This window comes from Hyperolius riggenbachi, chromosome 3 (assembly GCF_040937935.1).
Source record: "Hyperolius riggenbachi isolate aHypRig1 chromosome 3, aHypRig1.pri, whole genome shotgun sequence".
NCBI classification, from domain to species: Eukaryota; Metazoa; Chordata; class Amphibia; order Anura; family Hyperoliidae; genus Hyperolius; species Hyperolius riggenbachi.
Genome location: NC_090648.1, coordinates 314,347,520 through 314,374,553, shown reverse-complemented (window position 1 = coordinate 314,374,553; position 27,034 = coordinate 314,347,520). Strand labels below are relative to the sequence as shown.

Here is a 27,034-nt window from a genome sequence, read left to right as displayed (position 1 = left end):
TATAGAGAATGACAATAGGCCATCTGACACCTTACATTCCATTTTGCGGAAGCTACAAAGAAAAATCTACACTATGTCAAACACAACATGTATTTGAGTAGGGGAGGAGGATGGGAAATTGCTACTTTGGCTATCAAAGGAACGTAGCGCCAATCTAAGCATTCCTAGAATCGAAAAACCTAATGGGGAGGAAACTACACACCCATCTGAGATCAATGAGACATACGCGCAATACATTAAAATCATTGTACTCCTCCAGGGTGTAATACACTGCCACAGATCTGTCAGAATTCTTAGACACAGTGAACCTACCATGCTTCACAGAGGAACAAATTAAAAACTCTAAGTAACATCTAAAGGACATTACACAGGACGAAGCTACAACAGGGGAAAACACCCAGAGCTGACGGCTTTCCTGCTGAGCTCCATAAGAAATATAGCGAAGAACTGACCCTAAAGCTATGTGCCCTGTTCAGTAGAGTTTTAGAAGGTAATTAATTACCGGATAGCATGCATGAGGTCATTATTGTTGTGATCCTGAAGCCAAATAAACTGTCTACACAATGTACGTCTTATAGACGGATTTGGTTACTAAATATGGATATCAAAATATTAGCAAAAATCCTGGAAAATAGGCTAAAAAACTATGATCACTCATATTTTTAACTGAAATCAATCAGGATTTATGCCTGGTAAGTGGTAAAGGCACAGATAGCAAATTTTAAGATGCCTCTATACAAACCTACGCATACCAACAAATGACAAAAATACAAGCATAACAGTCTCAATAGATAATGAGAATGCGTTCGATTCAGTTGAGTGGCCTTTTCTCTAGTAAGTACTAAAAAGGTACGGCCTAGGTGGTAAGTTCTTAACATGGTTTAACCACTTCACCACTGAGGGGTTTTACCCCCTGAGCACCAGAGCAATTTTCACCTTTCAGCGCTCCTTCCATTCATTCGTCTATAACTTTATCATTACTTATCGCAATGAAATGAACTATATCTTGTTTTTTCCGCCACCAATTAGGCTTTCTTTAGGTGGGACATTATGCCAAGAATTATTTTTTTCTAAATGTGTTTTAATGGGAAAATAGGAAAAATGTGGGGAAAAAAATAATTATTTTTCAGTTTTCGGCCATTATAGTTTTTAAATAATGCATGCTACTGTAATTAAAACCCATGAAACGTATTTGCCCTTTTGTCCCGGGTTTAAAATCATTTAAATTATGTCCCTATCACAATGTTTGGCGCCAATATTTTATTTGGAAATAAAGGTGCATTTTTTTCATTTTTGCGTCCATTCCTAATTACAAGCCCATAGTTTATAAAGTAACAGTGTTATACCCTCTTGACATAAATATTTAAAAAGTTCAGTCCCTAAGGTAACTATTTATGTATTTTTTTTAATTGTAAATTTTTTAATTTTTTTTTAATTACAAAAAAAAAAAAAATGGGGAGTGTGGGAGGTAATGAGTTAATTTTTTGTGTAAAAGTCATTTATTTGTATGTGAAAAATGTGTAGGGTGTAGTTTACTATTTGGCCACAAGATGGCCACAGTAACTTTTTGTTTTAATGCGACCTCCAAGCTTCCTTCCGGAAGCTTGGAGGAAGTATAAGGAGGCTGGACACGTGAGTTTTTTCTCACAATGATCACGCTGCCCATAGGAGAGCAGCTGATCATTGCGGGGCTTAGATCAACGAACGGGAATGGATTTTCCCGTTCATTGATCTCTGGGCGAGCGGGCGGCGGCGTGTTTACTAGCGGCGGGCGGCGTGTTTACGAGCGGGAGCACGGACAGCGTCGGGAACGCGGAAAGTACGTATTTCTCCGTCCCTGGTTGTTAAAGGATGGAAAAAGGGTCGGAGAAATACGTACGCGCGGGGGTAAAGTGGTTAAAGCTATGTATGAACATCCATCAGCTCGGGTTAAGACGGAGGCAGCCTTTCCAAACCGTTCAATTTATCAAGAGGCACAAGACAGGGGTGCACTCTGTCACCATTCTTATTTGCGATGTCTATAGAGCCTCTGGCTGTTCAGATACGAGGTGACGCTAGAGTCAAGGGGGTCATTGTTAACTCCACTGAAGAAGAAAATATAAAATTTGTGGCACCCCAGAAATTTATCCAGGAAATCAAATATTTTTCACAGAAAAGTATTGCAGTAACATGTGTTTTGCTATACACATGTTTATTCTCTTTGTGTGTATTGGAACAAAGCAAAAAAAAAGGGAGGTAAAAAAGCAAATTGGACATGTCACACAAAACTCTAAAAATGGGCTGGACAAAATTATTGGCACCCCCTATCTTAATATTTGGTTGCACACCCTTTGGAAAAAATAACTGAAACCAGTCGCTTCCTATAACCATCAATAAGCTTCTTTCACCTCTCACCCAGAATTTTGGACCACTCTTCCTTTGCAAACTTTTTAGGTCTTTCTTATTGGAAGGGTGCCTTTTCCCAACAGCAATTTCAGGCGTTCAATGGGATTTAGATTTGGTCTTATTGCTGGCCACTTCAGAACTCTTTAGCACTTTGTTGCCATCCACTTTTGGGTGCTTTTTGGTGTACATTTGGGGTCATTGTCCTGATGGAAGATCCAAGATCTCTGACGCAAAACCAGCTTTCTGAAACTGGGCTCTATATTACGACACAAAATCCTTTGTTAATCCTCAGATTGCACACATTCAAGGCACCCAGTGCCAGAGGCAGAAAAACATCACCAAAACATCATTGAACCTCCACCATATTTCATTGTAGGTACTGTGTTCTTTTCTTTAAGGGCCTCATGGTGTAATGGTTAAGGGCTCTGCCTCTGACACAGGAGACCAGGGTTCGAATCTCGGCTCTGCCTGTTCAGTAAGCCAGCACCTATTCAGTAAGAGACCTTTGGCAAGTCTCCCTAACACTGCTACTGCCCATAGAGCGCGCCCTAGTGGCTGCTGCTATGGCGCTTTGAGTCCGCCAGGAGAAAAGCGCGATATAAATGTTATTTGTCTTGTTTGTCTCATTCCATTTTCGGTAAACAGTAAAATGATGTGCTTTACCAAAAGGCTCTATCTGGGTCTCAACTGTCCACGAGACGTTTTCCCAGAAGGAGTTTGGCTTACTCAAGTACATTTTGGCAAACTGTGGTCTTGTTTTTTAAAGTCTTGGTGTCAGCAGTGGAGCCCTCCTGGGTCACCTGTCATAGCGTTTCATTTCATTTAAATTGAGATTGCTACTTTTCCACATTTTTGGTTCTCAAGTTTTCAGACAATTCTCTTCTCCTCTTTCTGTTGTCCATATTTAGTGTGGCACACACAGACACACAAATGCAAAGTCTAAGTGAACTTCTCTCCTTTTTATCTGCTTTGAGGTGTGATTTTTAAATTGCCCACACCTGTTACTTGCTCCAGGCAAAATTAAAAGAACATCACATGTTTGAAACAATCTTATTTATTCACAATTTTTAAAGGGTGCCAATAATTTTGTCCAGCTCATTTTTAGAGTTTTGTGCGACACTATGTCCAATTTGCTTTTTTTCTTCCCTTTTTTGTTTTGTTCCAATACACACAAAGGGAATAAATATGTGTATATCAAACATGTAATTGCAATACTTTTCTGTGAAAAATACTTGATTTCCTGGAAAAATTTCTGGGGTGCCAACAAATTCGGCCAAGACTATACATATATCAGACTGTAAAGACTCATTAAAGAAGCACTTAAGATTAGTAGATAAGAAAACTACCATAAATCCAAGATAATTAATTAGATTAAATCTAGCTTTGTGTCACCTGTCCAAACTCAACTGCAGTGTACCTAAAACTGGATTACTACCAAACTTACAGACTACCTCCAGTTGAATCTCCATTACATTCTAGAAAAATTTAAATCCCAATGTATAATATGGAGTGGGCTTCCTCTGTTGCTAAATGGAAGAATAAACCTTATACACATTATATACTGTATCTACCCAAATTCCGCTATGTTTTTTGACAATTTGGATAACCATATCCTTTTTCATAAGGCTGCAGGCCCTGGTGACTGCCTTCATTTGGAATGGCTTCACCCCCAGGATCTCGGTGAACACGCTACAACTACCAATAAATAGCGGCATCTTAGCCCCAACTTCCTTAAATACTACTGGGCAGCACAACTGGTCTCCACTATATGGTGGTTCTCCCAAGATGGGTATAACCCTGCAGTGACAGTTGAAACAGCCATTTTAGGATCATACAAGCACCTTACTCTCCTCCCATTTTGAGGCAATAATTCAGACCACAGATGTAGAGTTCCCATGCAGACAGTCTCCAGGGTATCGGAGGTTGGCAATAAGGAACAAAACAGGGAGGCTGCTTGGCCCCTCACACCCTGCTATGAGACAACCAAAGACTTGGACATTTTTATCTATTACCCGATCTGGTTATCTAGATCAAATATGGGATAAAAACCCTAAGGAATATTATTCATGCAAACAAACTATTCACTTTTAGTGACTTAAATCCCAGTATTCACTCCCGAATAAAATGTTCTTTAGATTCCTTCATCTCAAACACGCTTTCAATTCTAAATTTCCCACAGGATCAGTTGAACTTAAAAGTACTTAATCATGCGTAACCACATGTGACGCTGTGGTTACAGAAGATGGAAGCAAGGAGGAAACGGAGTACCCAGCTGGTGGAGGAGCCAGAGGATCTGAAGATGAAGTGTCTCGCTGACTGCTGGAGAGGAGGCAGTTGAACACCTCCAGAGAGGGGAAGTGGATTGTAGTGGAAGTTGTGGCAGAAGGCATGAAAGACATTGAGAGAACCTGAGGCACCCGCAAGAGGAGGAGAAGAGGACCCTGATCTGAAGACCACCGGAGAGGGGAGAAGTGAAGCTTGGCTGCGGCAATAAGAAGCACAGAGGACCTGGAGAAGCTGAGGTGGCCACAGGAGGAGGAGAAGATGATCCTGGTTACTTGTAGATGAGGGGAGCTAGAGAGAGGAGTGTGGTGCTGGATGGGTAAGTGCTCCCTGCACACTCTGCAGCTATTTACTGTATCTTTGGACTATAAGATGCACCCACTTTTCCCCCCGAGTTTTGTGGAAGAAAAAGTGTGTCATATAGTCCGAAAAATACATTACACAGTGGGCTCAGTTCATTCTCACTTATACATTTATAGATTGTGGATAGTGCTCTGCCTCTGTCTCTTTTTGTTCAAGAAGAGTGTTTTATAAGTGTTTAAAGAGTAACTGTCAGGCTGCAGAAGCTAATTTAAACCTCTATTCTCCTGTGTTAAACAGTTTAGACAGAAGCCAAAAAGGCATTACTAAAGATAAAAATCTCTCTTACATTTGATGTGTGCTTATCAGCAAAGCTCCTAAGGAGGACGCAAGCCGCATTCCATACTGCAAAGCATTCTGGGGCCCTCCCCTCGGCTGCTAAGGAGAAGACGGGATCAAGTTTCAGCAGCTTCTAACTCAGTCCAGCCACAGCACAGATAAATCTCTGGGCAGAGTACACTGCAGGAGTCCGCTATTGTTCCTAGCCACATGGCTCATTAATATTCACTGCACACTGTGTTATTCTGTACGAGCTCCTCTGTGATCAGGAAGCAGGCAGGACATGACGACATATTTGGCTTTACAAACATGGAACCTGCCATGGGCTGTCAGGAGCATCATTCTCTGCATATACTATATAAAAATTCTGTGAAATCCAAACGTGGACAGTGAAATGCATATGTAATGTAAGTACAGCCAATCTTTAGCTACTGATATATGTGTTTATTTTCTCTGAGACCTTATACCTAACAGCTCCTCTTTAAGGTATCTGCTATATCACCGTATGCAGATCATATCCTATTCCAAATGCGTCATAGCTGTATTACCCTTAGCCACCATTTGCAGGGGCCCTTGTCTCAAATGGGAGTGAATTTATTAATTTTGTTTTGAATTTGGCATAATCTTACGTCTGGGTCTATATCACTGTGTTTAAACCAGCTTTCTCTTTCTGATTTAGGAAAGACTGATATCTTTAAAGGTACTCAGGGGAAGAGATCATGTTTAATAAATGTACATAGAATAACTTATATAGGTTTTATAAAGGGGTGAGCTATGTTGTGAATTTTGGAAAGGTTAAATGATAAAACTTTCTTATAATCTACAAAGGACTTCAAGACGCCATTCAAGTAGGACCCTTTCACAGTGAATATGATGCCTGCATTTAGCCACAATAGTCCAGCACAATGCCATGTGGTGGAACATTCTTCTGCCTTCTATATTTTATTTCACTCTCATGACACAGCATTTTCCTTGGAACTGCACATTGTAAAAAGGTCTGTCATCTCAAGCTTTCAATGCAAAGCAATAGATCTGTCCGCCTCTGACTAATAATCCTTTTTATCTTAGGCCACATACAAGAAGCATATGAGTACTGGAATAGACCAAATATTCTTCTTAACAAGCCTTCACACTTATCCCTGCAATTTACTGCAGCGTCTTTTTGAATTTTCTTACCTGCATTATGCAATTCTTCAAATCCGATTCTTCTATTTTTTGTTTGAGTCTTATCTGGATCACATATGGGATAAAAACCCTAAGGAATGAGCGACGCAGGAATTTCATCAACAGACTGTGCGGACCCATGAGAACCCCAGTGGCCAGCAGGGAGTATGTGGGGGGCAGCACTATGCATTTAACCCTGTTGGTGCACTTTGCCACAGGGTCATATGTTTGTCATTTTTTTGCGTTGCAGTGGGATACAGCAGGAGCATTGCATCCCCACTGCCACGCAAAAATAATAGATTGCAGTTCTCAAAGTGTTTTGAGTCCTGTAAGAGAGTGTAACTATAAAAGTGTTCACGTTTACCCTCAGACCCAGTTCTATTTACAACAGACACTAGAGGTGTTCATAATCTCCTAAAAAAATATTATAGATATGTATGTGAAATAGAGCAGCAAGATCAGATCTCTTCATATTTGTTCTTCTATAGGACTGAAGGCACTTGAGAGCTGCAGCCACTAAGTACACACACAGTAGGCCACCCTGGAGTCTTGCTCAAGGACTTCTAAGATGAATAAATATTGGCTCTAGCCAGGATTCAAACCGTAGTCTCATATGCCTAAGGTGGTGTCTTTAACCACTCTGCAATTACCTAACGCAGGATGTCGGCCGCAGATTGGCCTCCTTCTTCCTCATTCATGCACCGGTGCGTGATCTCACAATTCGTGAGATTAGCAGGGAGCTTGCGCTCTGTAAACAAACACAGCGGGGCTCAGAGATCAGCCCGTCAGCCTGCGCTCTACAGAAATAAATGTGTACAGCGCTGCGATCTACCACAGCGCTGCACAAGGGACAGCATTGTCACTTAGCTGTTCCCAGGAGTGGATCACAATCTAATCACTCTCATAGGCATCAGCCTATGAGAGGTGATCTACTGTATGGATCACAGTCCAGGGCCAATTTAGGGGTGAGGGAGGGAAATAAAAAATAGGGTTTTGTATTAAAAAAAAAAGTTTTAAATTAATAGTAAAAAATAAAAAAAAATTACAGCAGCAATTAGAGACCACAATAAGGAGGCTCTATTCGTGACAAGAAAAGGAGGCAAGATTCATTTGGGTGGTAAGTTGTATGGCACCGAAATAAACTGTTAAAGCTGCACAGTGCTGAATTGTAAAAAATGGCCTGGTCACTAGGGGGTGTAAACCTGTAGTCCTCAAGAGGGCGTACATCAAAAAAGGGGAAAAAAGGGCGCGTGGTGTAAACGATAAGTAGTATTATCGTTTATAAAAATATTGTGTAGAATTTCGTTTACAAATAGTATTTTAACAATTTATAAATCATTAAATAATGTGTATGAAATCGGCAATTCTTAAAACGTTAATCTTCCCTGTTTGTAAACTGAAACTTATAATTACGTTTGTTAAAAAAAACTGTAATATTTGTTTAAACATTATAATTATATATTGTTATGAGTAATCTTGATTTATCATTTATTATTATAATAAAATGTGAAAATATTGTTTATAACAATGATAATAATATAAGTACATTCATAATAATTGTTGATTAGTATTATTAAAATTGTACTAAAACTATACCTAACCCTACTCTCACACAGAACCCTCCCTGTACCTATCCCTAACCCCTAGACCCCCTGGTGGTGCCTAAACCTAAGACCCCCCTGCTGGTGCCTAAACCTAAGACCCCCCTGGTGGTGCCTAAACCTAAGACCCCCCTGGTGGTGCCTAAACCTAAGACCTCCCTGGTGGTGCCTAAACCTAACACCCCCCTGGTGGTGCCTAAACCTACGACCCCCTATGGATAATGTTTTACAAACATTAATAAATAAAAAAATTAAATAAAAAAATTTAAATAATTTTTTGGGGTGGATAATAATGTTTTAGAAATGTTTTACAAATAGTGATTGTAAAAAATATATTGCAATTTACGTTAGGTACTGATCGCTTTATTTTGTGAATAATAATGATTTACAAACAGTAAGGGTTAAAATGTTAAATAATGTTTTAATTAAATAGGATAAATATGTTTAGTATTTTTATAAACGTTATTCGTCACGGGCTCATTTTGTAAAGTTAAATCATAACAAGCACAGTTATAAAACATTAAAAATCTCTGGGCGCCGTTTGTAAAACGTTAATAATCTCCGCCGCCCTTTTTTCCCTATTCGGCGCCCATTAAACGATATTTATAATGGTAGTGAATGGGGTCACTTGTCTCATGCGCCCAAATCTCCTGCTTCCCTCAAGAGGTTAACCAGAACACTAGTCTGTGGGTTGGTGAACAGTGATTTTTGGCAAGGATTTTATACATTGAGGAGTGCTATTGGTCTATAAGATGATACATTTTCGGAGATTTTATTTATTTCAAAAGTATATGCATCTGTGAAGTAGAGGATTTGTGGACTGTGCAATGAAGGGGCATTAGGAAAGTCTCCTGTCTATAATTTGTTATAAAATGTTAATATATAAGCTATGATTTCCTTAGTGGTGTTTACCACAAGCCTTTCTCAGGATCTTTTAACCACTTGAGGACCACAGTCTTTCTACCCCTTAAGGACCAGAGCCTTTTTCCATTCAGACCACTGCAGCTTTCACGGTTTATGGCTCGGTCATACAACCTACCATCTAAATGAATTTTCCCTCCTTTTATTGTCACTAATACAGCTTTCTTTTGGTGCTATTTGATTGCTGCTGCGAGTTTTAGTTTGTATTATATTTATCAAAAAAGACATGAATTTTGTCAAAAAAATGATTTTTTTTAACTTTCTGTGATAAAATTTGTCAAATAAAGTAAAATTTCTGTATACATTTTTGTCCAAATTTATTGTGCTACATGTCTTTGATAAAAAAAAACATTGAGTGTATATTTATTGGTTTGGGTAAAAGTTATAGCGTTTACAAACTATGGTGCAAAAACTGAATTTTCCCATTTTGAAGCATTTTCTGACCACCTGTCATGTTTCATGAGGTGCTAAAATTCCAGGATAGTATAAATACCCCCCAAATGACCCCATTTTGGAAAGAAGACATCCCAAAGTATTCACTGAGAGGCATGGTGAGTTCATAGAAGATTTTATTTTTTGTCACAAGTTAGCGGAAAATGACACTTTGAGACAAAAAAGAAAAAAAAAAGTTTCCATTTCTGCTAACTTGTGACTCACCATACCCCTCTCTGAATACCTTGAAGTGTCTACTTTCCAAAATGGGGTAATTTGTGGGGTGTGTTTACTGTCCTGGCATTTTGGGGGGTGCTAAATTGTAAGCACCCCTGTAAAGCCTAAAGGTGCTCATTGGACTTTGGGCCCCTTAGCGCAGTTAGGCTGCCAAAAAGTGCCACGCATGTGGTATTGCCGTACTCAGGAGAAGTAGTATAATGTGTTTTGGGGTGTATTTTTACACATACCCATGCTGGGTGGGAGAAATATCTCTGTAAATGACAATGTTTTGATTTTTTTACACACAATTGTTCATTTACAGAGAGCTTTCTCCCACCCAGCATGGGTATGTGTAAAAATACACCCCGAAACACATTATACTACTTCTCCTGAGTACGGCGATACCACATGTGTGGCACTTTTTTGCACCCTAACTGCGCTAAGGGGCCCAAAGGCCAATGAGTACCTTTAGGATTGCACAGGTCGTTTTGAGACATTTCGTTTCAAGACTATGCCTCACGGTTTAGGGCCCCTAAAATGCCAGGGCAGTTTAGGAACCCCACAAGTGACCCCATTTTAGAAAGACAACACCACAAGGTATTCTGTTAGGAGTATGGTAAGTTCATAGAAGATTTTATTTTTTGTCACAAGTTAGCGGAAATTGACACTTTGTGAAAAAAAAAAACAATAAAAATCAAATTCCGCTAACTTGTGACAAAAAATAAAATCTTCTACAAACTCACCATACTACTTATGGAATACCTTGGGGTGTCTTCTTTCTAAAATGGGGTCACTTGTGGGGTTCCTATACTGCCCTGGCATTTTAGGGGCCCTAAACCGTGAAGAGTAGTCTTGAAACCAAATTTCTCAAAATGACCTGTGAAATCCTGTACTCATTGGACTTTGGGCCCCTTAGCGCAGTTAGGGTGCAAAAAAGTGCCACACATGTGGTACCGCCGTACTCAGGAGAAGTAGTATAATGTGTTTTAGGGTGTATTTTTACATATACCCATGCTGGGTGGGAGAAATATCTCTGTAAATGACAATTTTTTGATTTTTTTTACACACAATTGTCTATTTACAGAGATATTTCTCCCACCCAGCATGGGTATGTGTAAAAATACGCCACAAAACACATTATACTACTTCTCCTGAGTATGGTGATACCACATGTGTGGCACTTTTTTGCACCCTAACTGCGCTAAGGGGCCCAACATCCTATGAGTACTTTTAGGATTTCACAGGTCATTTTGAGGCATTTGGTTTCTAGACTACTCCTCACGGTTTAGGGCCCCTAAAATGCCAGGGCAGTATAGGAACCCCACAAGTGACCCCATTTTAGAAAGAAGACATCCCAAGGTATTCCATTAGTAGTATGGTGAGTTTATAGAAGATTTTATTTTTTGTCACAAGTTAGCGGAAATTGATTTTTTTTTTCACAAAGTGTCATTTTCCACTAACTTGTGACAAAAAAATAAAAACTTCTATGAACTCACCATACTACTAACGGAATACCTTGGGGTGTCTTCTTTCTAAAATGGGGTCACTTGTGGGGTTCCTACACTGCCTTGGCATTTTAGGGGCCCTAAACGTCAGGAGTAGTCTGGAAAGCAAATGCCTCAAAATGACCTGTGAATAGGACGTTGGGCCCCTTAGCGCACCTAGACTGCAAAAAAGTGTCACACATGTGGTATCATTGTACTCAGGAGAAGTAGTATAATGTGTTTTGTGGTGTATTTTTACACATACCCATGCTAGGTGGGAGAAATATCTCTGTAAATGGACAATTGTGTGTAAACAAACCAAAAAATTGTCATTTACAGAGATATTTCTCCCACCCAGCATGGGTATGTGTAAAAATACACCCCAAAACACATTATACTACTTCTCCTGAGTACGGCGATATGACATGTGTGACACTTTTTTGTAGCCTAGGTGCGCTAAGGGGCCCAATGTCCTATTCACGGGTCATTTTGAGGCATTTGGTTTCTACACTACTCACGGTTTAGGGCCCCTAAAATGCCAGGGCAGTATATGAACCCCACAAGTGACCCCATGTTAGAAAGAAGACACCCCAAGGTATTCTGTTAGGTGTATGGTGAGTTCATAGAAGATTTTCTTTTTTGTCACAAGTTAGTGGACAATAAAAATCAATTTCCGCTAACTTTTGACAAAAAATAAAATCTTCTATGAACTCGTCATACACCTAACGGAATACCTTGGGGTGCCTTTTTTTTTTTCTAAAATTGGGTCACTTGTGGGGTTCCTATACTGCCCTGGCATTTTAGGGGCCCAAAACCATGAGGAGTAGCCTGGAAACCAAATGCCTCAAAATGACTGTTCAGGGGTATAAGAATCTGCAAATTTTGATGACAGGTAGTCTATGAGGGGGCAAATTTTGTGGAACCGGTCATAAGCAGGGTGGCCTCTTAGATGACAGGTTGTATTGGGCCTGATCTGATGGATAGGAGTGCTAGGGGGGTGACAGGAGGTGATTGATGGGTGTCTCAGGGGGTGATTAGAGGGGAAAATAGATGCAATCAATGCACTGGGGAGGTGATCGGAAGGGTTCTGAGGGGGATCTGAGGGTTTGGCCGAGTAATCATAAGCCCACACGGGGCAAATTAGGGCCTGATCTGATGAGTAGGTGTGCTAGGGGGTGACAGGTGGTGACAGGAGGTGATTGATGGGTGTCTCAAGGTGTGATTAGAGGGGGGAATAGTTGCAAGCAATGCACTGGCAAGGTTATCAGGGCTGGGGTCTGAGGGCGTTCTGAAGGTGTGGGCGGGTGATTGGGTGCCCTAGGGTCAGATAGGGGTCTGATCTGATGGGTAGCAGTGACAGGTGGTGACAGGGGTGATTGATGGGTAATTAGTGGGTGTTTAGAGGAGAGCACAGATGTAAACAATGCACTTGGGAGGTGATCTGACGGCGGGTTTGCGGGCGATCTGATGATGTGGGTGGGTGTTCAGATTGCCCACAAGGGGCAGTTTAGGGGCTGATTGAGGGGTTACAGAGACAGGGGGTGACAGGGGGTGATTGATGGGTGATTGTCAGGTGATTGACAGGTGATCAGTGGGTTATTACAGGGAAGAACAGATGTAAATAATGCACTGGCGAATTGATAAGGGGGGGTCTGAGGGCAATCTGAGCATGTGGGCGGTTGATTGGGTGCCCGCAAGGTGCAGATTAGAGTCTAATCTGATGGGTAACAGTGACAGGTGGTGATAGGGGGTGATTGATGGGTGATTGATGGGTAACTAGTGGGTGTTTAGAGGAGAGAACAGATGTAAACAATGCACTTGGGAGGTGATCTGACGGCAGGTTTGCGGGCGATCTGATGGTGTGGGTGGGTGATCAGATTGCCCGCAAGGGGCAGGTTAGTGGCTGATTGATGGGTGGCAGTGAAAGGGGGTGATTGATGGGTGATTGACAGGTGATTGACAGGTGATTGACAGGTATCAGTGGGTTATTACAGGGGGATAGATGCATACAGTACACGGGTGGGTCTGGGGGGGGGGGGTCTGGGGAGAATCTGAGGGGTGGGGGGTGATCAGGAGCCCCCAGGGTGCAGTTAGGGACCTAATAAAAAAATAGCGTTGACAGATAGTGACAGGGAGTGATTGATGGGTGATTAGGGGAGTGATTGGGTGCAAACAGTGGTCTGGGGGGGTGGGCAGGGGGGGTCTGAGGGGTGATGTGGGCGATCAGAGGGAAGGGGGGGGCAGGATCAGTGTGTTTGGTGCAAACTAGGATGGCTGCAGCCTGCCCTGGTGGTCCCTTGGACACTGGGACCACCAGGGCAGGAGGCAGCCTGTATAATACACTTTGTATACATTACAAAGTGTATTATACACTTCGTAGCGGCGATCGTGGGGTTAACAACCCGCCGGCGCTTCCGAACGTCCGGCGGGTTGTCGTCGCGGGTGGGCGGAGCCAGTTGCCGGGGGAAGCGCGCGTCACCAGTGACGCGATCGCCCCCCCCCGGCATGCCGAAAGGACGCAACGCCCATGAGCGTATTGCGGTCCTTTCGGCGTCCACTTTGCCACCGCCCATCGACTGTGGGTGGTCGGCAAGTGGTTAAGGAAAAGGTTTTGGTTTTAGGGTTGGTGGAGATGTCTGGTCTTTGTTAATCTGTGTGGTAAAGGAGATAATGTGACCCCTTATTACCATTTGAACATACTATCTTTGCTAGATGCATCATTGATCCCCATTGTGCCAGTGAAATCGTACCAGATTACATAATTTTTGGATGTTATTTTTTGGTCTAAAGAGAAATAAAAAATCTTTTTAATACTAAGGCATGATGAAGGGCATATGCCCAAAACAAACTAGTGTTGTTGCCTGGAAAAGTATTTTTCTTACTAAGCCAGAATATATAACTGCATTGGCCTCGTGATAATGTGATTGCTGATGTGCTTAGACTACATCTGTGATTTTCATAAAAATTGACCAGTTGGATTGCTCTAATCCCTTTTTAGAAGGAGCATTTTTGTATTTTGTGCAAATGAAGATTTGAACTCTTTTTCAAATGTTGTGGTATTGTGATATAAATGTAATCCTTACTAGACTACTGAGTGTTTTGGGGGTAAAGTGGATTGCCCTGTGAAGGATTGTCTCTTTTGCCCTTTGTACCAAAAGGAAGTTTTTCCCGATTAATAATAATAATATTAATAATAACATGCCAGTGCAGTGATAGCTGAGCACTAAATGACATACATTGTTATCATGCAACATAGCTTAGCTGTACTACAACAAAGCTGGTTTGAGGCATTTAATGGCCCTAAAGAGGAACTTTAACCCAGGAATGAAATTCATCTTAGTCAGTAGTTGATACCCCTTTTACCATGCAAAATGTTTACCTTTTCTCAAATAGATCATCAGGGCCACAGTGTGATGTAAGTGCCATGGCTCTGACAGTTTCCTGTCTGTGAACTGTGTTGCATTATGGTGAATAATAACTAGTTCCAACTGCCAAGCAAGCAGTATCTCCCTCTGTGCACAACCAGTGTAAAACAACCTTTTAGCCTGACACATTGTTAGTGGGTGTGTTTATAGATAATGACAGTCGTTTCTGTCAGCAGTAAAGATGATGACCTGCAGGCTCAATGTGGATATCAATTATTTATTTATCTATCTATCTTGTGATTGATTGATTTTTCACCCCTACTACCATCTTTCGGTAAAGTTCTTCTTGAAGTAAAACAAGGCTTTCATTCTATTGGCTCTAATGCATGAGAGGAAATACTAGGTACAAGGCATAGTACTTTGTAAACACTGTAAATATTTATTTAGTTTTTAGCAGCAAATAATTTAAATATAAATTAATGTGTTGTTTGTATAAATAGATTATAGTAAAACATGATAAATAATATAAATAATATTAGCTAGCATTTTTTACATTAGTATTAGTAATACATCCATTATGTCTAACAACCTCTTCTTCTTCTGACTTTTTCTCTTTTGCACTTTACATGATTTGGTTTCTTCTCAAGGGATGAAAATATATGGAGGATTCGTAATAGATGCTTGATGGCTGATCGTTGAACTTTAACATCTGTCATCTAGTAATATAGAAAACAGTTTGGTAAGTTATATAAGCATATATTTCACCTTTTTTTTTTACATTGTCTCTTAGAATGATCATGCTGAATGTACATTTTCAGTCTTGCACGGGAAAATCTGGATTAACCTTTATAAGGGATAATCAATTTTTTATGCAAATAAATACAGCTTGAAATTGGACCAATCATTTAAATTTAAACTTAGGTAGGACTTGATTGGTCCATTTTCAAGCTGCATATATTTGCATAAAATTAACATACATTTGCATACACTTTGGAAATATTTGCATCTCATTGATCATCCCTAATATTCATTTAAGTAACATGTCTATATATCTTATCTAAAGTTTAGATAATTTACACAGTAAATCTAGCTGCAAACAGCTTCAACAGTATATGATTATTTCTTCTTGTGATACAATGAGAGCAGACATATTCTGATTGTCATTAGTACACAGGCAAGCTGCTCTGCATCTCCACCCCTCAGCCTGTGAAAACTCCACTCCTCTCTCCTCCCCTCTCTGCCCCTTGCCTCTGAAATCTCTGGCTGGTAACGCCTCCTCCTCCTTCTTTGGGAAAAGCCTCCTCATCCTTGGAGGAGCTGTGGGCGAGGCTTGTTTAACTTATAAGGAATTAGGGTATTAAAAAAAAAAAGTATTTGGCTTGAGGAATGCCCTATCAACTATATGTAAGGGGCATAATTATGCAATGAGTAAAAGTTTATCTCGGATCCACTTTAACTGACCATCCACATTCAGAGGTAATGACATATGTAATGTACAGGTGCTGTCTGCCTACATCGCTTTCTACAGCCTATAACACCACTTGGTATGGTATTAGATCATCTCAGCAGCATTACTACCTAAGCAGTGCTTCCTGCTCTTACTAACACGGTCCCTCTAAGCTCCAGTAAAGATTGAAAATTACACTGGACTTCATGGAACAGAAGGCATGCCACATTCTTGTCTGCCCTCGATCTATGTAACTGACCATCCTCCACATCAGTTCAGAGCCCAGGCTCAAGTCACAACGTGTGGGGGATGGACCAGCAATCAGGTCTGCAATCTGATTTTCATGCAAGCTTGGGGACCAAATGGGATTTGAGTACAATTATTGACAGCAGAGAGTACTGTGCCTGTTGAGTTTAATGTGATCTAGTAAAGGGTCACTTTGCAGATGTGGTTAATTTTTTTATGTAATAATAAATCAGGGTCAGAGTTTGATCATCCATAAGGCGATATAGGCATGTGCCGAGGGCCTGGTCAGTGTTGAGGGGACTCAGGGGCAAACCCAGGATTTTCAAGGGGGACATTCCTGAAAGGTCTCCCTCAGCCACGCACAACACAGTATAATAATATGGTAGGACATCATGCTGGGTACACATAATGCAATTTCCCGTCCAACCGACAACAGAATCGATCAGGAGTAGTTTGGATACAGATAATGATAACAGCCGACATTGGTAATGAAAGGGAAAGTGAATCATTCTCACAGCATGGCCCAGGGCTGTGCTCATACCTGACTCTGTTAAGTTCCCCAGAGCTGCTCTATGCGTTGTACATACGCTGCTGTTCTATGCTCTATACATACACTGCTGATCCATAAAAAGTCAACTGTAGCAGGGAAAGAAAGGGAGCAGTGCTGTGAGCTGCAGGATGCCTGCAAATATTCTGGTGTCTCAACTTGTGTCTGTCCCCTGACACTGCAACGGCCCTGGCCTGAGGGGGATACTGGGCAGCTGTAATCCCCCACTGCATTTGCCTATGGGACTGGATCTCCTTTTGTGCCCATGTTTTGACCTTGCCTTATCAAAAAGTCCAGGGCCCATATGCAATTAACCTTTTCTCCTGAGTTTTCTCCTAACTATATTTTCACACCTCTAAGCCCATATGCAATTAACTTTTACTCCTGAGTTTTCTCCTAGGAGATCATTTTTAATCTTCAATTTAAATTAACTTTTTAGCACTTTGCAATGGAAAAAAGTACCAAAAAGTAAATGATAAATTATTTTGAGTATTTTCTTTCTTCCTATTGGCTTAAAAGCCATTTTATTGACAAGTTTAAAAATACCACCTAGGAGAAAACTCAGGAGAAAAAGTGAATTGCATATGGGCCCTTGTCATCAATAAATTTCCTTTTAAAACACCAGCAAGCAAGAAAATAGAATAATTTTGACAGTTCTTTGTCATCTACGTTTTAATACTTTTTCAACTGCAGAGTGCTGAAACGTTGTTTTTAAAAGAGAAGATGAAAAATGATCTCCTAGGAGAAAACTTAGAAGATAAAATTAATTGCATATGGGCTCAGGGCCCATATGCAAATAACTTTTTCTCCTGAATATTTTCTTAGGTATAAAATCCCCTTTAAACCACCAGAAAATGAAAATATACTAAAAAATAATTTTGGCAGTACTTTTTCAACAAGTTTTTGGTACATTTTCAATTGCAAAGTGCTGAAAAGTTATTTTAAAGAGAAGATGAAAAATTATCTCCTAGAAATAAAACAGGAGAAAAAGGTATATGAATTAGGGCCCATGGCCCATAATTTTTCTCCTGCGATTTCTCCTAGGAGATCATTTTTAATCTTCTATTTTACCACTTGAGGACTGCAGTGGAAAACCCCCCTAAAGACCAGAACAATTTTAACTAAATGCGCCACTGCAGCTTTAAGGCATAGCTGCAGGCCCGTACAACTCAGCACACAAGTGATTCCCCCCCCCCCTTTTCTCCCCACCAACAGAGCTCTCTGTTGGTGGGGTCTGATCGCCACCCAGACATTTGTTTATTTGTTGATCATTGTTTATTTGTTTGTTTTTTAATAAAAATTTGCTGCTTTTTTAAATATTTATAAATCTCCCTCCCTCCCCCCGCCAGCCAATCAGTGTGATCGGCTGTCATAGGCTTCAGCCTATGACAGCAGATCACTCTCGCAGTTACAGAGGGGACAGCCGTGTCACAAGGCTGTCCCCAGTACAGCGCTGCTGCTGATCGCAGTGCTGTACAATGTGTAAAGACGGCGGTTTCGCTGTCTAACAGTCTCCCGAATGGCAATCGCCGCTCGGAAACTGAAGTCGGGGCGGAGCTCCGCCCCTCAAGCAGGAGATGAGCGCGCGATCTCCTGCAAATCCTAGCCCCAGAACTTGACACCAATTGCCTGTAGGCAGTCCCGGAGCTGCTGCCACGACCACGCCCATTTGCGTGGGGCGTACTTTAAATAGTTAAAATAATTTTGCAGCAAAAAGTAGATGAAAAATGTACTGTCAAAATTATTCTGAGTATTTTTTTTTGCTTGGGGTGGCATCAAATTAATTTTATTTACAAGTTGTAAAAATATCACCTAGGAGAAAAATCAGGTGAAAAATGTAGTTGTATATGGCCCCTCTTGGCCTGATTCACAAAGCGGTGCTAACACGCTGGCGAAAAGCCCTTTATCATGCCTAAACTCAGTTTAGGCATGATAAGTTTAGGTGTGATAATTTTAGGTGTGATAAGTTTAGGCATGATAAGTTTAAGCACCAACTGGGTTAGCACCGCAGTGCACAGCTGATCAAAAGTTTTGCGCTAGCAAAGTCTGGTGCACTTCGCATAGAGTTTAATGGTGCTGCTTTGCGTGCGGGACTTTGCGTGCGATCTAAACTTATCTAAACTTAGCATGCCTAAACTTATCACGCCTAAACTTATCACACCTAAACTGGCTTTTCACCAGCGTAGGGCAATAGTTATCACGCCTAAAGTCTCTAACTGGGTTAACACCACTTTGTGAATCGAGCCCCATGTGTGAAACAGGAGTAGCCACCACAACTAGCTTGTGTAAGGGCCCATTTCTCTTTATTCTGACTCTGATCATTATAACAGTATTTCATTTGCAATACCTGATTTAATGCATCCACTGCTTAGCACATAAGCTTAGTTTTAAATTTGGGCAGAATTCATTAGAATTGTACTCAGCAACTTTAAATTAATATACCTTGAGTTTCTTCAAGTCATACAGTGCTTTGAGCTTCTCATCACTTTTATTTAGAAGATCTTCGTTGGAAACTAGCATCTGTGACAGGTCAGTAATGCTGTCTTTTACAACTGAGTCGTTAATAGAATCAAGCATCTTCATGTACAGAGGAACAACCTGACTTAGCAAAAATTTCTTTTCTGGTTCCTGTAAGGTAAAAATGATCTCTCAGTAGGTACAATATTTTAAGTAAATGTTGCAGCATGATCATATTTACATTGTAAGCATAGTACTGAACATGGTAGAAGATCTGCATACTCATGAGATTAATACATTATTATTTTTACACGTAATGTAGCAACCTCTGCTCTACATACAGTAGAACCTTCTTCTGTCCTCTACTAGAATCACACACTCATGTGCATATACAAGACTTTTTAGGAGCTTCGCCTATGCTCTAGAATTCCCTGAAACTTCCCTTTCTCAGACAAGCCCATGATCTAAACAAGATCATTCACTTCAGCCTCTGCTTCTTACAGAATCTGACTCAGCAACTCATTACGTTCAGATATACAGCTAACTTACATCTCATTTCCACCCTATGCTTTTAGCTTGTAAGCTCCCAAGGACAGGGTTCTATACCTTCTGTTTCATGCAACTGCTGTGTGTTTTGTTAGGCACACTGCATTAATCATTGTTTTGTCTACAGTCTATATTATGTAGAAATTCCTGTGAAATGTACCCATGTTTGTTTCTTACTTGTTATATAAATTAATAATAATTTAAAAAAATTATGATAATTATAGCGCTGCCATTTTTTTCAGTGCCTCACAAGGTTAATTACACATTACTTGCCAACTATCCAATTGGGGTACTTATTCCTACAACATTCTGGGGACACATTTTGGGGAAGTGGATTAACCAGCAAGTGTGTTTTTAGATTGTGGGAGGAAACAAAAGGTCAAGCAGGAAACCCATGCAAACACAAGTCTAGAGCTGCAATGTGACAGTGCTGGCCACATAGCCTCCATCCTGACCAGTAAGTATACCACAATCACCAAAATGTATATATCAACTACAAATTCATTTGTCTAAGACTAAGACTATTTCTTTTAGAAAAATGTTTTCTAGAAAATAAACAGCATAACCATGAGCAACAAGTATAAACATATGATGAGGTATGGTCCAGTGTTGATCATGGACCAGATATGCCGACATCAAATCAACCAATTTCGATTCAGATAATATTTTTAATGACTAACTGTACATAGGTTACTGTACGCTTTTGAAACGTTAAGTTTCTTCTTCAGGCATAATACTTTTAATTACTAACTGTACATAGGTTACTGTAAGCTTTTGAAACGTTAAGTTTCTTCTTCAGGCATAATACTTTTTACTAACTGTACATAGGTTACTGTAAGCTTTTGAAACGTTAAGTTTCTTCTTCAGGCATAATACTTTTAATTACTAACTGTACATAGGTTACTGTAAGCTTTTGAAACGTTAAGTTTCTTCTTCAGGCATAATACTTTTAATGACTAACTGTACATAGGCTATTGCAAGTTTTCAAAAATATAAGTTTCTTCTTGTGGCATGCTACAGAACTGGATCAGAACCATACCGTCCAGTTCTGCATCATTAGTTAGTCATTAAAAGTATTATCTTAATCAACATTGATTGGTTTGATATTGTTTCCACACGGTAACCCAGTGCCACTGGTATCTGTACACAACCTTCCCTTGCATCCTCTTTAGAAGTTGCTTCTATGCTCAGATGAGACTTCCTGTAGGCAACATAGGCAGTAGAATTAATGTGCTTCGGGTGGTCAGACTGAATTTATATGTCCTGTTGCTCTCTGTGGTTAGTGAGCACCATAAAAAATTACCAGTTAGCAAATTTTTGCATTTTTTTTAAACTTACCTCCTTGAAATCGACCAGTACCTTTTCAAACATTCCATCTGTATCATCAGTCTCGCTTTTGTCTTTATCATTCTGTCAACAGAAAGAGGACATTTATTAAAAAGAAGAAACAGCTAATGTATGAATTCATTCATTGGATGGTTGGTTATGCTGGTCGATCAGCATGGTTAATCATTACAACTCTTCTTTCACAACTATACAGAGGTTTAATAATAGTTTCAGGCCAGTAAGTTTCTGCAGCCTTTACTTATGCATAATAAATGAAATAATATTTCTTCATAGATTCCTGTATGCAACTGATTTAACATTTTCAATAGTAGTTTGTTCAGTGTAAACTAGCTGCATATGTCTAAACTAAATACACGCCTTTTTACTATTTAACTCTTTGGTCCATATAAGTTTTCTCTGAGGTGATCATTTCAACCCATACCAATAAAATAGCTTTAAATCTCCCATCATTCAAGAAAATACTCAAAACAAGTTTGATGATCCTTTGAAAAAATAAAAAAACACTTAATTTCATGTTACTATTAATTTTTTTTCATTATAAAGGATGTTTGTAAAACTTTTTTTAAGTGGTGGAAGTTGCAGCTCTCCTCTTATTTTCCATACTCGGTTCTATTTTCAATCATCATTTAAGAGTTATCATGGCTCCTATTTGTGAAATGTTTGACATTTTGTTTCTTTCAGCCACGGTGGAGGTGTTAGACCACACAGCCTGTATAGCATTCTTTGCGCAGAGATTTCTATATGATTTTTTCAAACTATTTGAGTTTAGTTGAGTTGAGACACTGGGGGCCTAATTCAATTCACTTTTTCTCCTGAGTTTTCTCCTTGGAGATTATTTTTCTTCTTGTTTCTTTTTAAAATAACTTTTTAGTACTTGTTCTCTGAATGTGAATGTAAAACACATATGAAATTTTGCCAGCATACCCACCTCAGTGTACATTGTGACAAACACATATACCAGTACATCTCACATAGATCTTTAACTTTCCACCAGTTGGCTTGGGAGTTTTTCAGTTCACTTGCAGTAAGTTGTAACAAGAAAAAAGAGCTACAAGTGGTCTTATTGAAGTGTATGTTTCCGATTATGAATTCTCTATTCTAGCTGCTGTAGTGTTACTTCCTCTTGCAGCAACTGGTAGCTTTGTAAATGTTTGACCACATACACAATGCATACAACTGAAACCATCATATTCATCTCTGCTGAGACTGACTACATAAACACAATCCAAACACATTAATAAATATAACTAAATGTAGAATATTAAATAATCTTAAATGTTTGTCAGAGCTCCTAACCGATTTCTGAAAAGACAAATAGGTAAAGGAAATCTGATGCTAAACACAAGGGATAATTTACCAAATGAAAAAAAAAAAATTATATCTGCCGTGCGTTTACAACAAAAGATGCAATCACACCTAACATAGTCATAAGCCCACTGAGCACTTTTCTAAGAACACATATGTGACACTTTAATCCAATAGTAAAATCCAGCATATTGTACAATGGATAGTCCAATACTAAAATCAGCACTGTTCCTGGTTGTGCAAATGCAACCATTAATATAACAACAATACTAAACCTTTATTATCATTATGCATTTATGTAGCTATAACAGCTCACAATCATCCACATGTATGTTTCTAGGATGTGGATATGTGTATATGTAAATAATGACCTTTGGCTGTAGCGACGTAATCTGCACCTAGCTATTGTGTTACCCCAAGTTCCCTTTACAATTATTCAAATGATCTCTAATTTGCTAATATTTTTATATTGTGTTTCCTCAATAACTAGATAAAAATACTCAATGTTATGTATCAAATGGGAATGTAAAGCCTTATTTTCTTAACAATGTCAAGAGTGAGACTAGATTTGTGGCCATCACTTTAAAGGGAACTTGTCACCAGAAGATGACATTTTCTAGTACCAGGTCTGTTTACAAACGCCACTAAAATGAATCGGACGTTTTTTGGGTTTTCTGAGAATGATGCCATTGCCCTCGAACTGGGATCCAAAGGTATTTTACATCATGATGAACTCCTGTTAATTTTCAAACACCGTTTCTAGTTGGCTACATTGCGCTGTCTCTAGTTGCTTCCAGTGTTGCAAGGCTTGTCACACTTGCATCTTAGGTCACTCACCTTTTGGATGCCTATTCAGGCATTCCTGAACATTTGCTGTTAATTCGTGGTCAATAGCTATTTATATACACTGTCACGGGCAGCTCCATTTTACTTATCACCCGCCCCTCTCCATGGAGCAGAGAACAATGATCGGAAGGTAACCGTACAACATGTTTGTACAGTGGAATTACTGCAGGCCTTTAGGCTAGTTCCTCACTGGGGTGTTGCATTGCGTTGCATTGTCATGTACATATAATGCAACCAAAAATAACATTTGCAGTAGCATACAATGTAACGCAAGCAAAGAAGCAACTAACCAATGTGCACTTTCACTGACTAACATTTTGCACATCAACCTGTGCAATTCTAGCAATGCACTTTATGTTCTGCAATTTGACAATGGAGTCTGTTGCATTGCATCCCAACTGATGAAAGGCAAGCTGTTCATAGATTTGGAATCACACCACATTATAGTGAGCAAAATGGTGTGTGTAACAACGCAAAGTGTTAGTGTGAAAGTACCCCGAGGGAAGCACTGATCTGCTAGCATGCTCACATGATATGGAGAACGCTTATCTAACATGCAGAAAAACTGATGCTTCATTGTCAGCTGTTATGATGCAAAACCTCTCTTATGCTAGCCCTACACTAATCAAAAGTCAAACAAAGATATAAATGACTGGCTGCCCACAGTTAATATGCATACAATTATCAGGTGTACAGTATTAAACAAACATACCAAGTAGTCTTTCACTTTGGAAATTTCATTCCTGGCTTTTTGGATGTCTATGCTGTAGCTGATGACTTGTCCAAGATAACAAAATAATGCAAAGTGGAAGAGGAGCATCTTAAAGTAGCACATCATGTATCAGGAAGTTCTGTGTTAACAGCTGGTCTGAAGTTAGTGTCCTTTTATCTGGTTCAGGTCACTGAACCAAGCTTGTCACAAAGTCATTGTCTTTCATATAGAATACAGCAGGTATTTATACCCCACAAAACTTTTTGTAACACGTCACATATTAGTCATGTTTCACAGGCTTAGAAAAGAAAAAAAAGGTGTTAGATAGGCGGTGTGATACTTTTGTTTCTCTATTAGCAGATTTGGTTTGTGGGATTTTCTGCTTTCAACTTTAAGTTTCCTCTATGAGGCAGGTCCTCCTTAGGTGTAAAGGGCTTTGGGAAATGCAGAAATCCTTAGAAAGCCATACTACAGAATTATCTAATGGAAATTCCTTAATTAGAAAAGAATCATGAAATTGTGAAAACCATACGTTTATAACAGAGGTATATTTTATATAAAAAAAATTTGCATATGTATTATTATATTTCAGTTACTTGTTTTATTCCCCTCCTCCCCCACCCCTTGCTTTTCCCCTAATTCCCCTCTCTCCTCTTTCCCAAACAAAACTCTCCTTTTTTTTTCTCTTGCATTTATCGTTGTAGTTGCCGCCCTTTACTGTCAGTTAAGTATTTTCACCTAAATTATACAATTTTGCACAGTGTACCTGTCATACCATGAGACAGTTCAGCTCCAGCTTATGCGTCCATATAGTCGCATGGTGAAGGGTCAGCACTTTCAGCACTTTACTGGTATTCAACCATGTACGCAAGACCCCACTCACCCAATTCAGTATAGGCATTTATTTGCCAGCAGTGTATGCATACATGCTTGGTGCGCGAGACTAGCAATAAACCACATTGCCTCTATTATTATAGCCCTCTGCAGCCACTAGATCGTGGGGGACCTCCCCATCAGTTTATAATACTTGCCGAGCATGTGCTATAGGTTTGAGGTTTACTCGGGCACCTCATGCGGAGTTGGCATTGCACAAAGTCACACTCTCCGGCTTTTTTATGTGACAATAAGGTTGCATAATTGCGGCAACAACTGTAGCACCCAAACCCCCCACCCTCGCCCTCCCATATACACTGGTTGGTTCAATGTAGAAATAATAGGGGAGTTATGATCACGCAGCCCGGTAGCCGCATATAGACCCTTGTTTATATACATTTCACCACAGAGAGGAGCCAACCGCCAAACTACCTTCCATTGGTTGCACCAAGCGCTTTTCCCAGTAAAAACAGTCCCTACAGCCATATAGCGCAAGACAGTGTGTTTAACCATATTTCAAGCAATTCCCTCTGACGATGTTAGGTGGGAGCTGTCAAATCCTTTAACTTTTGACATTTATTTTAACTGTCCTTATAATAGTTTTAAACTCTTTAATCACTAATTTTAACTGTCCTTGTATTGGTTTTTATATGTTTTATACCTTTTTGAGAACTTTTTAAGGTTTTTATGTGTGTATTATGGTTTTATACATGTAAGCAAGTTGATCGTTATATTAATGTGCATCCTAATAAGTTGCCGCTGCCAACGGAATACAGCAGATCTTATGTCACCTCGTTGCGCTTAATAGTTCTGCAAGTGCCATTTTGCATAGACTAGACTTTATTTTGTCCGACCCCGAGGTAAGTGCAAATTATATGTGGCTCTTTTTATAATAAAGGTTAACGCACCTGGAGTGCTCCTCCTTTTTGTTTTATTGCATTATTATATTTCAGGTTTGCTATAGCTTTGTCTATTTAAATCAATTTTGATTTGTTTTTGATGGATAGCAAGCATGGTGACTAAATTGCCAGCACCAGCTCCTTGCAGCGCTAAGGTCTAGTAGATATTTGATTGGTAGCTCCTCTGATGGGCAGCTAGTCATATGACTATGGACTGTGCAATAGGGATGGATTTCACCGTGCTACAGATTCACCAGTGGCAAACTTCGATTCCATAATGCCCAGCATGATCTCTGATGTTAGCTGGAAACAGGCATTTGTGGTCCAGCGAGTAAGGAGAGGAACGCAGGTTTGCAAACACTGTCACTGCTAAAACCGTCATCCCAGTTGGACAGCTGACTTCATGCTGTGGCAAATTCCATTCTTACTCTGCAAAATTTTGCAGAAAATGTTAGCACTATAACATTACATTGTTATTATTGTTATGCATTTAGTCCCATATACCTCTTGTTCCTTTTATTTTGGACTGTTGGATAGCAAAAACTGCATAACTAATAACTGCATTAAAAAATGTTCAGTATCTCAGAGAAACTTATAGCCCATAAACTAAATTCAGCTATTTGAAATTGTAATACACCAATTGTAATACACACTTGTCTAACAAGTAACCATACATGGTCCTTCCAACTTGGCCCAGATTTAGGCAGAGAACACACTTGTTCTAGCATTTTCCTTGCGATCTCAGGGTTTCTGGTCTTCTGCAACCATGAATATAATAAATATTAGCTTCATTTGCGCACGGATCTATGTCAGTTATACATTTGTACCTTATGCTCGTTGATATAGAGCATGACACAGCCCTAAATACATACAGAACCAATTGAATAAAATTCATGCTTGCGATCAAGTTTTTCTGTACACAGTTTTCCATGTTTGTTCACAATTTTTTGTATTGAAGAGCCCGCAATGGTATTGTGAATGTGTACAAAATATTTCTGATTACCGAGTGGGCCATTGACTTCAATGATGACCATGGTGGTGCATGTTTTACCGTTCAGGGAAGGGATAGGGGATGTTCAGATGGTACTATCCCAGGTGCAATGCATGCAAGGTTCCTTCACAAGAGATGGGAGCTGCCTTTTCTAATATAAAAATGCACAAAAATGGTGGTTTTGTTTCAGCAACTTTGCATAAAGCCTAGAAATAAATAAAGCAGAAATGCAGCCTAAACAATTACTTTTGTTTTGCACAGAGTGGGCAAGGAATAGAACCTCTGTCAGATTTTAACCACCCTGGCGTTCTGATAAGATCGCCAG

At 39.7% G+C, this 27,034-nt stretch overlaps 1 protein-coding gene across 1 annotated transcript; it reads right to left on the bottom strand.

The window, feature by feature from the left end:
- Positions 1-15,041: 15,041 nt before the first annotated feature.
- On the bottom strand, positions 15,042-24,120 carry IFNG (interferon gamma). The gene is made up of 4 exons (XM_068272754.1): positions 23,947-24,120; positions 21,075-21,146; positions 19,176-19,361; positions 15,042-15,209 (listed from the first exon to the last, which is right to left on the bottom strand). The coding sequence occupies exons 1-4, from the start codon at positions 24,070-24,072 to the stop codon at positions 15,075-15,077; spliced, it is 519 nt and encodes a 172-aa protein (XP_068128855.1). The 5' UTR covers positions 24,073-24,120; the 3' UTR covers positions 15,042-15,074.
- Positions 24,121-27,034: the final 2,914 nt, after the last annotated feature.

Bases quoted from the DNA above. Each gene is read 5' to 3' on its own strand.
- IFNG (XM_068272754.1), bottom strand. From the start codon at position 24,072: ATGATGTGCTACTTTAAGATGCTCCTCTTCCACTTTGCATTATTTTGT. The intron at 21,147-23,946 runs GTATGTTTGTTT...TTCTGTTGACAG, and splicing joins CCAAAGTGAAAGACTACTTG to AATGATAAAGACAAAAGCGA. The intron at 19,362-21,074 runs GTAAGTTTAAAA...TTTACCTTACAG, and splicing joins TACTGGTCGATTTCAAGGAG to GAACCAGAAAAGAAATTTTT.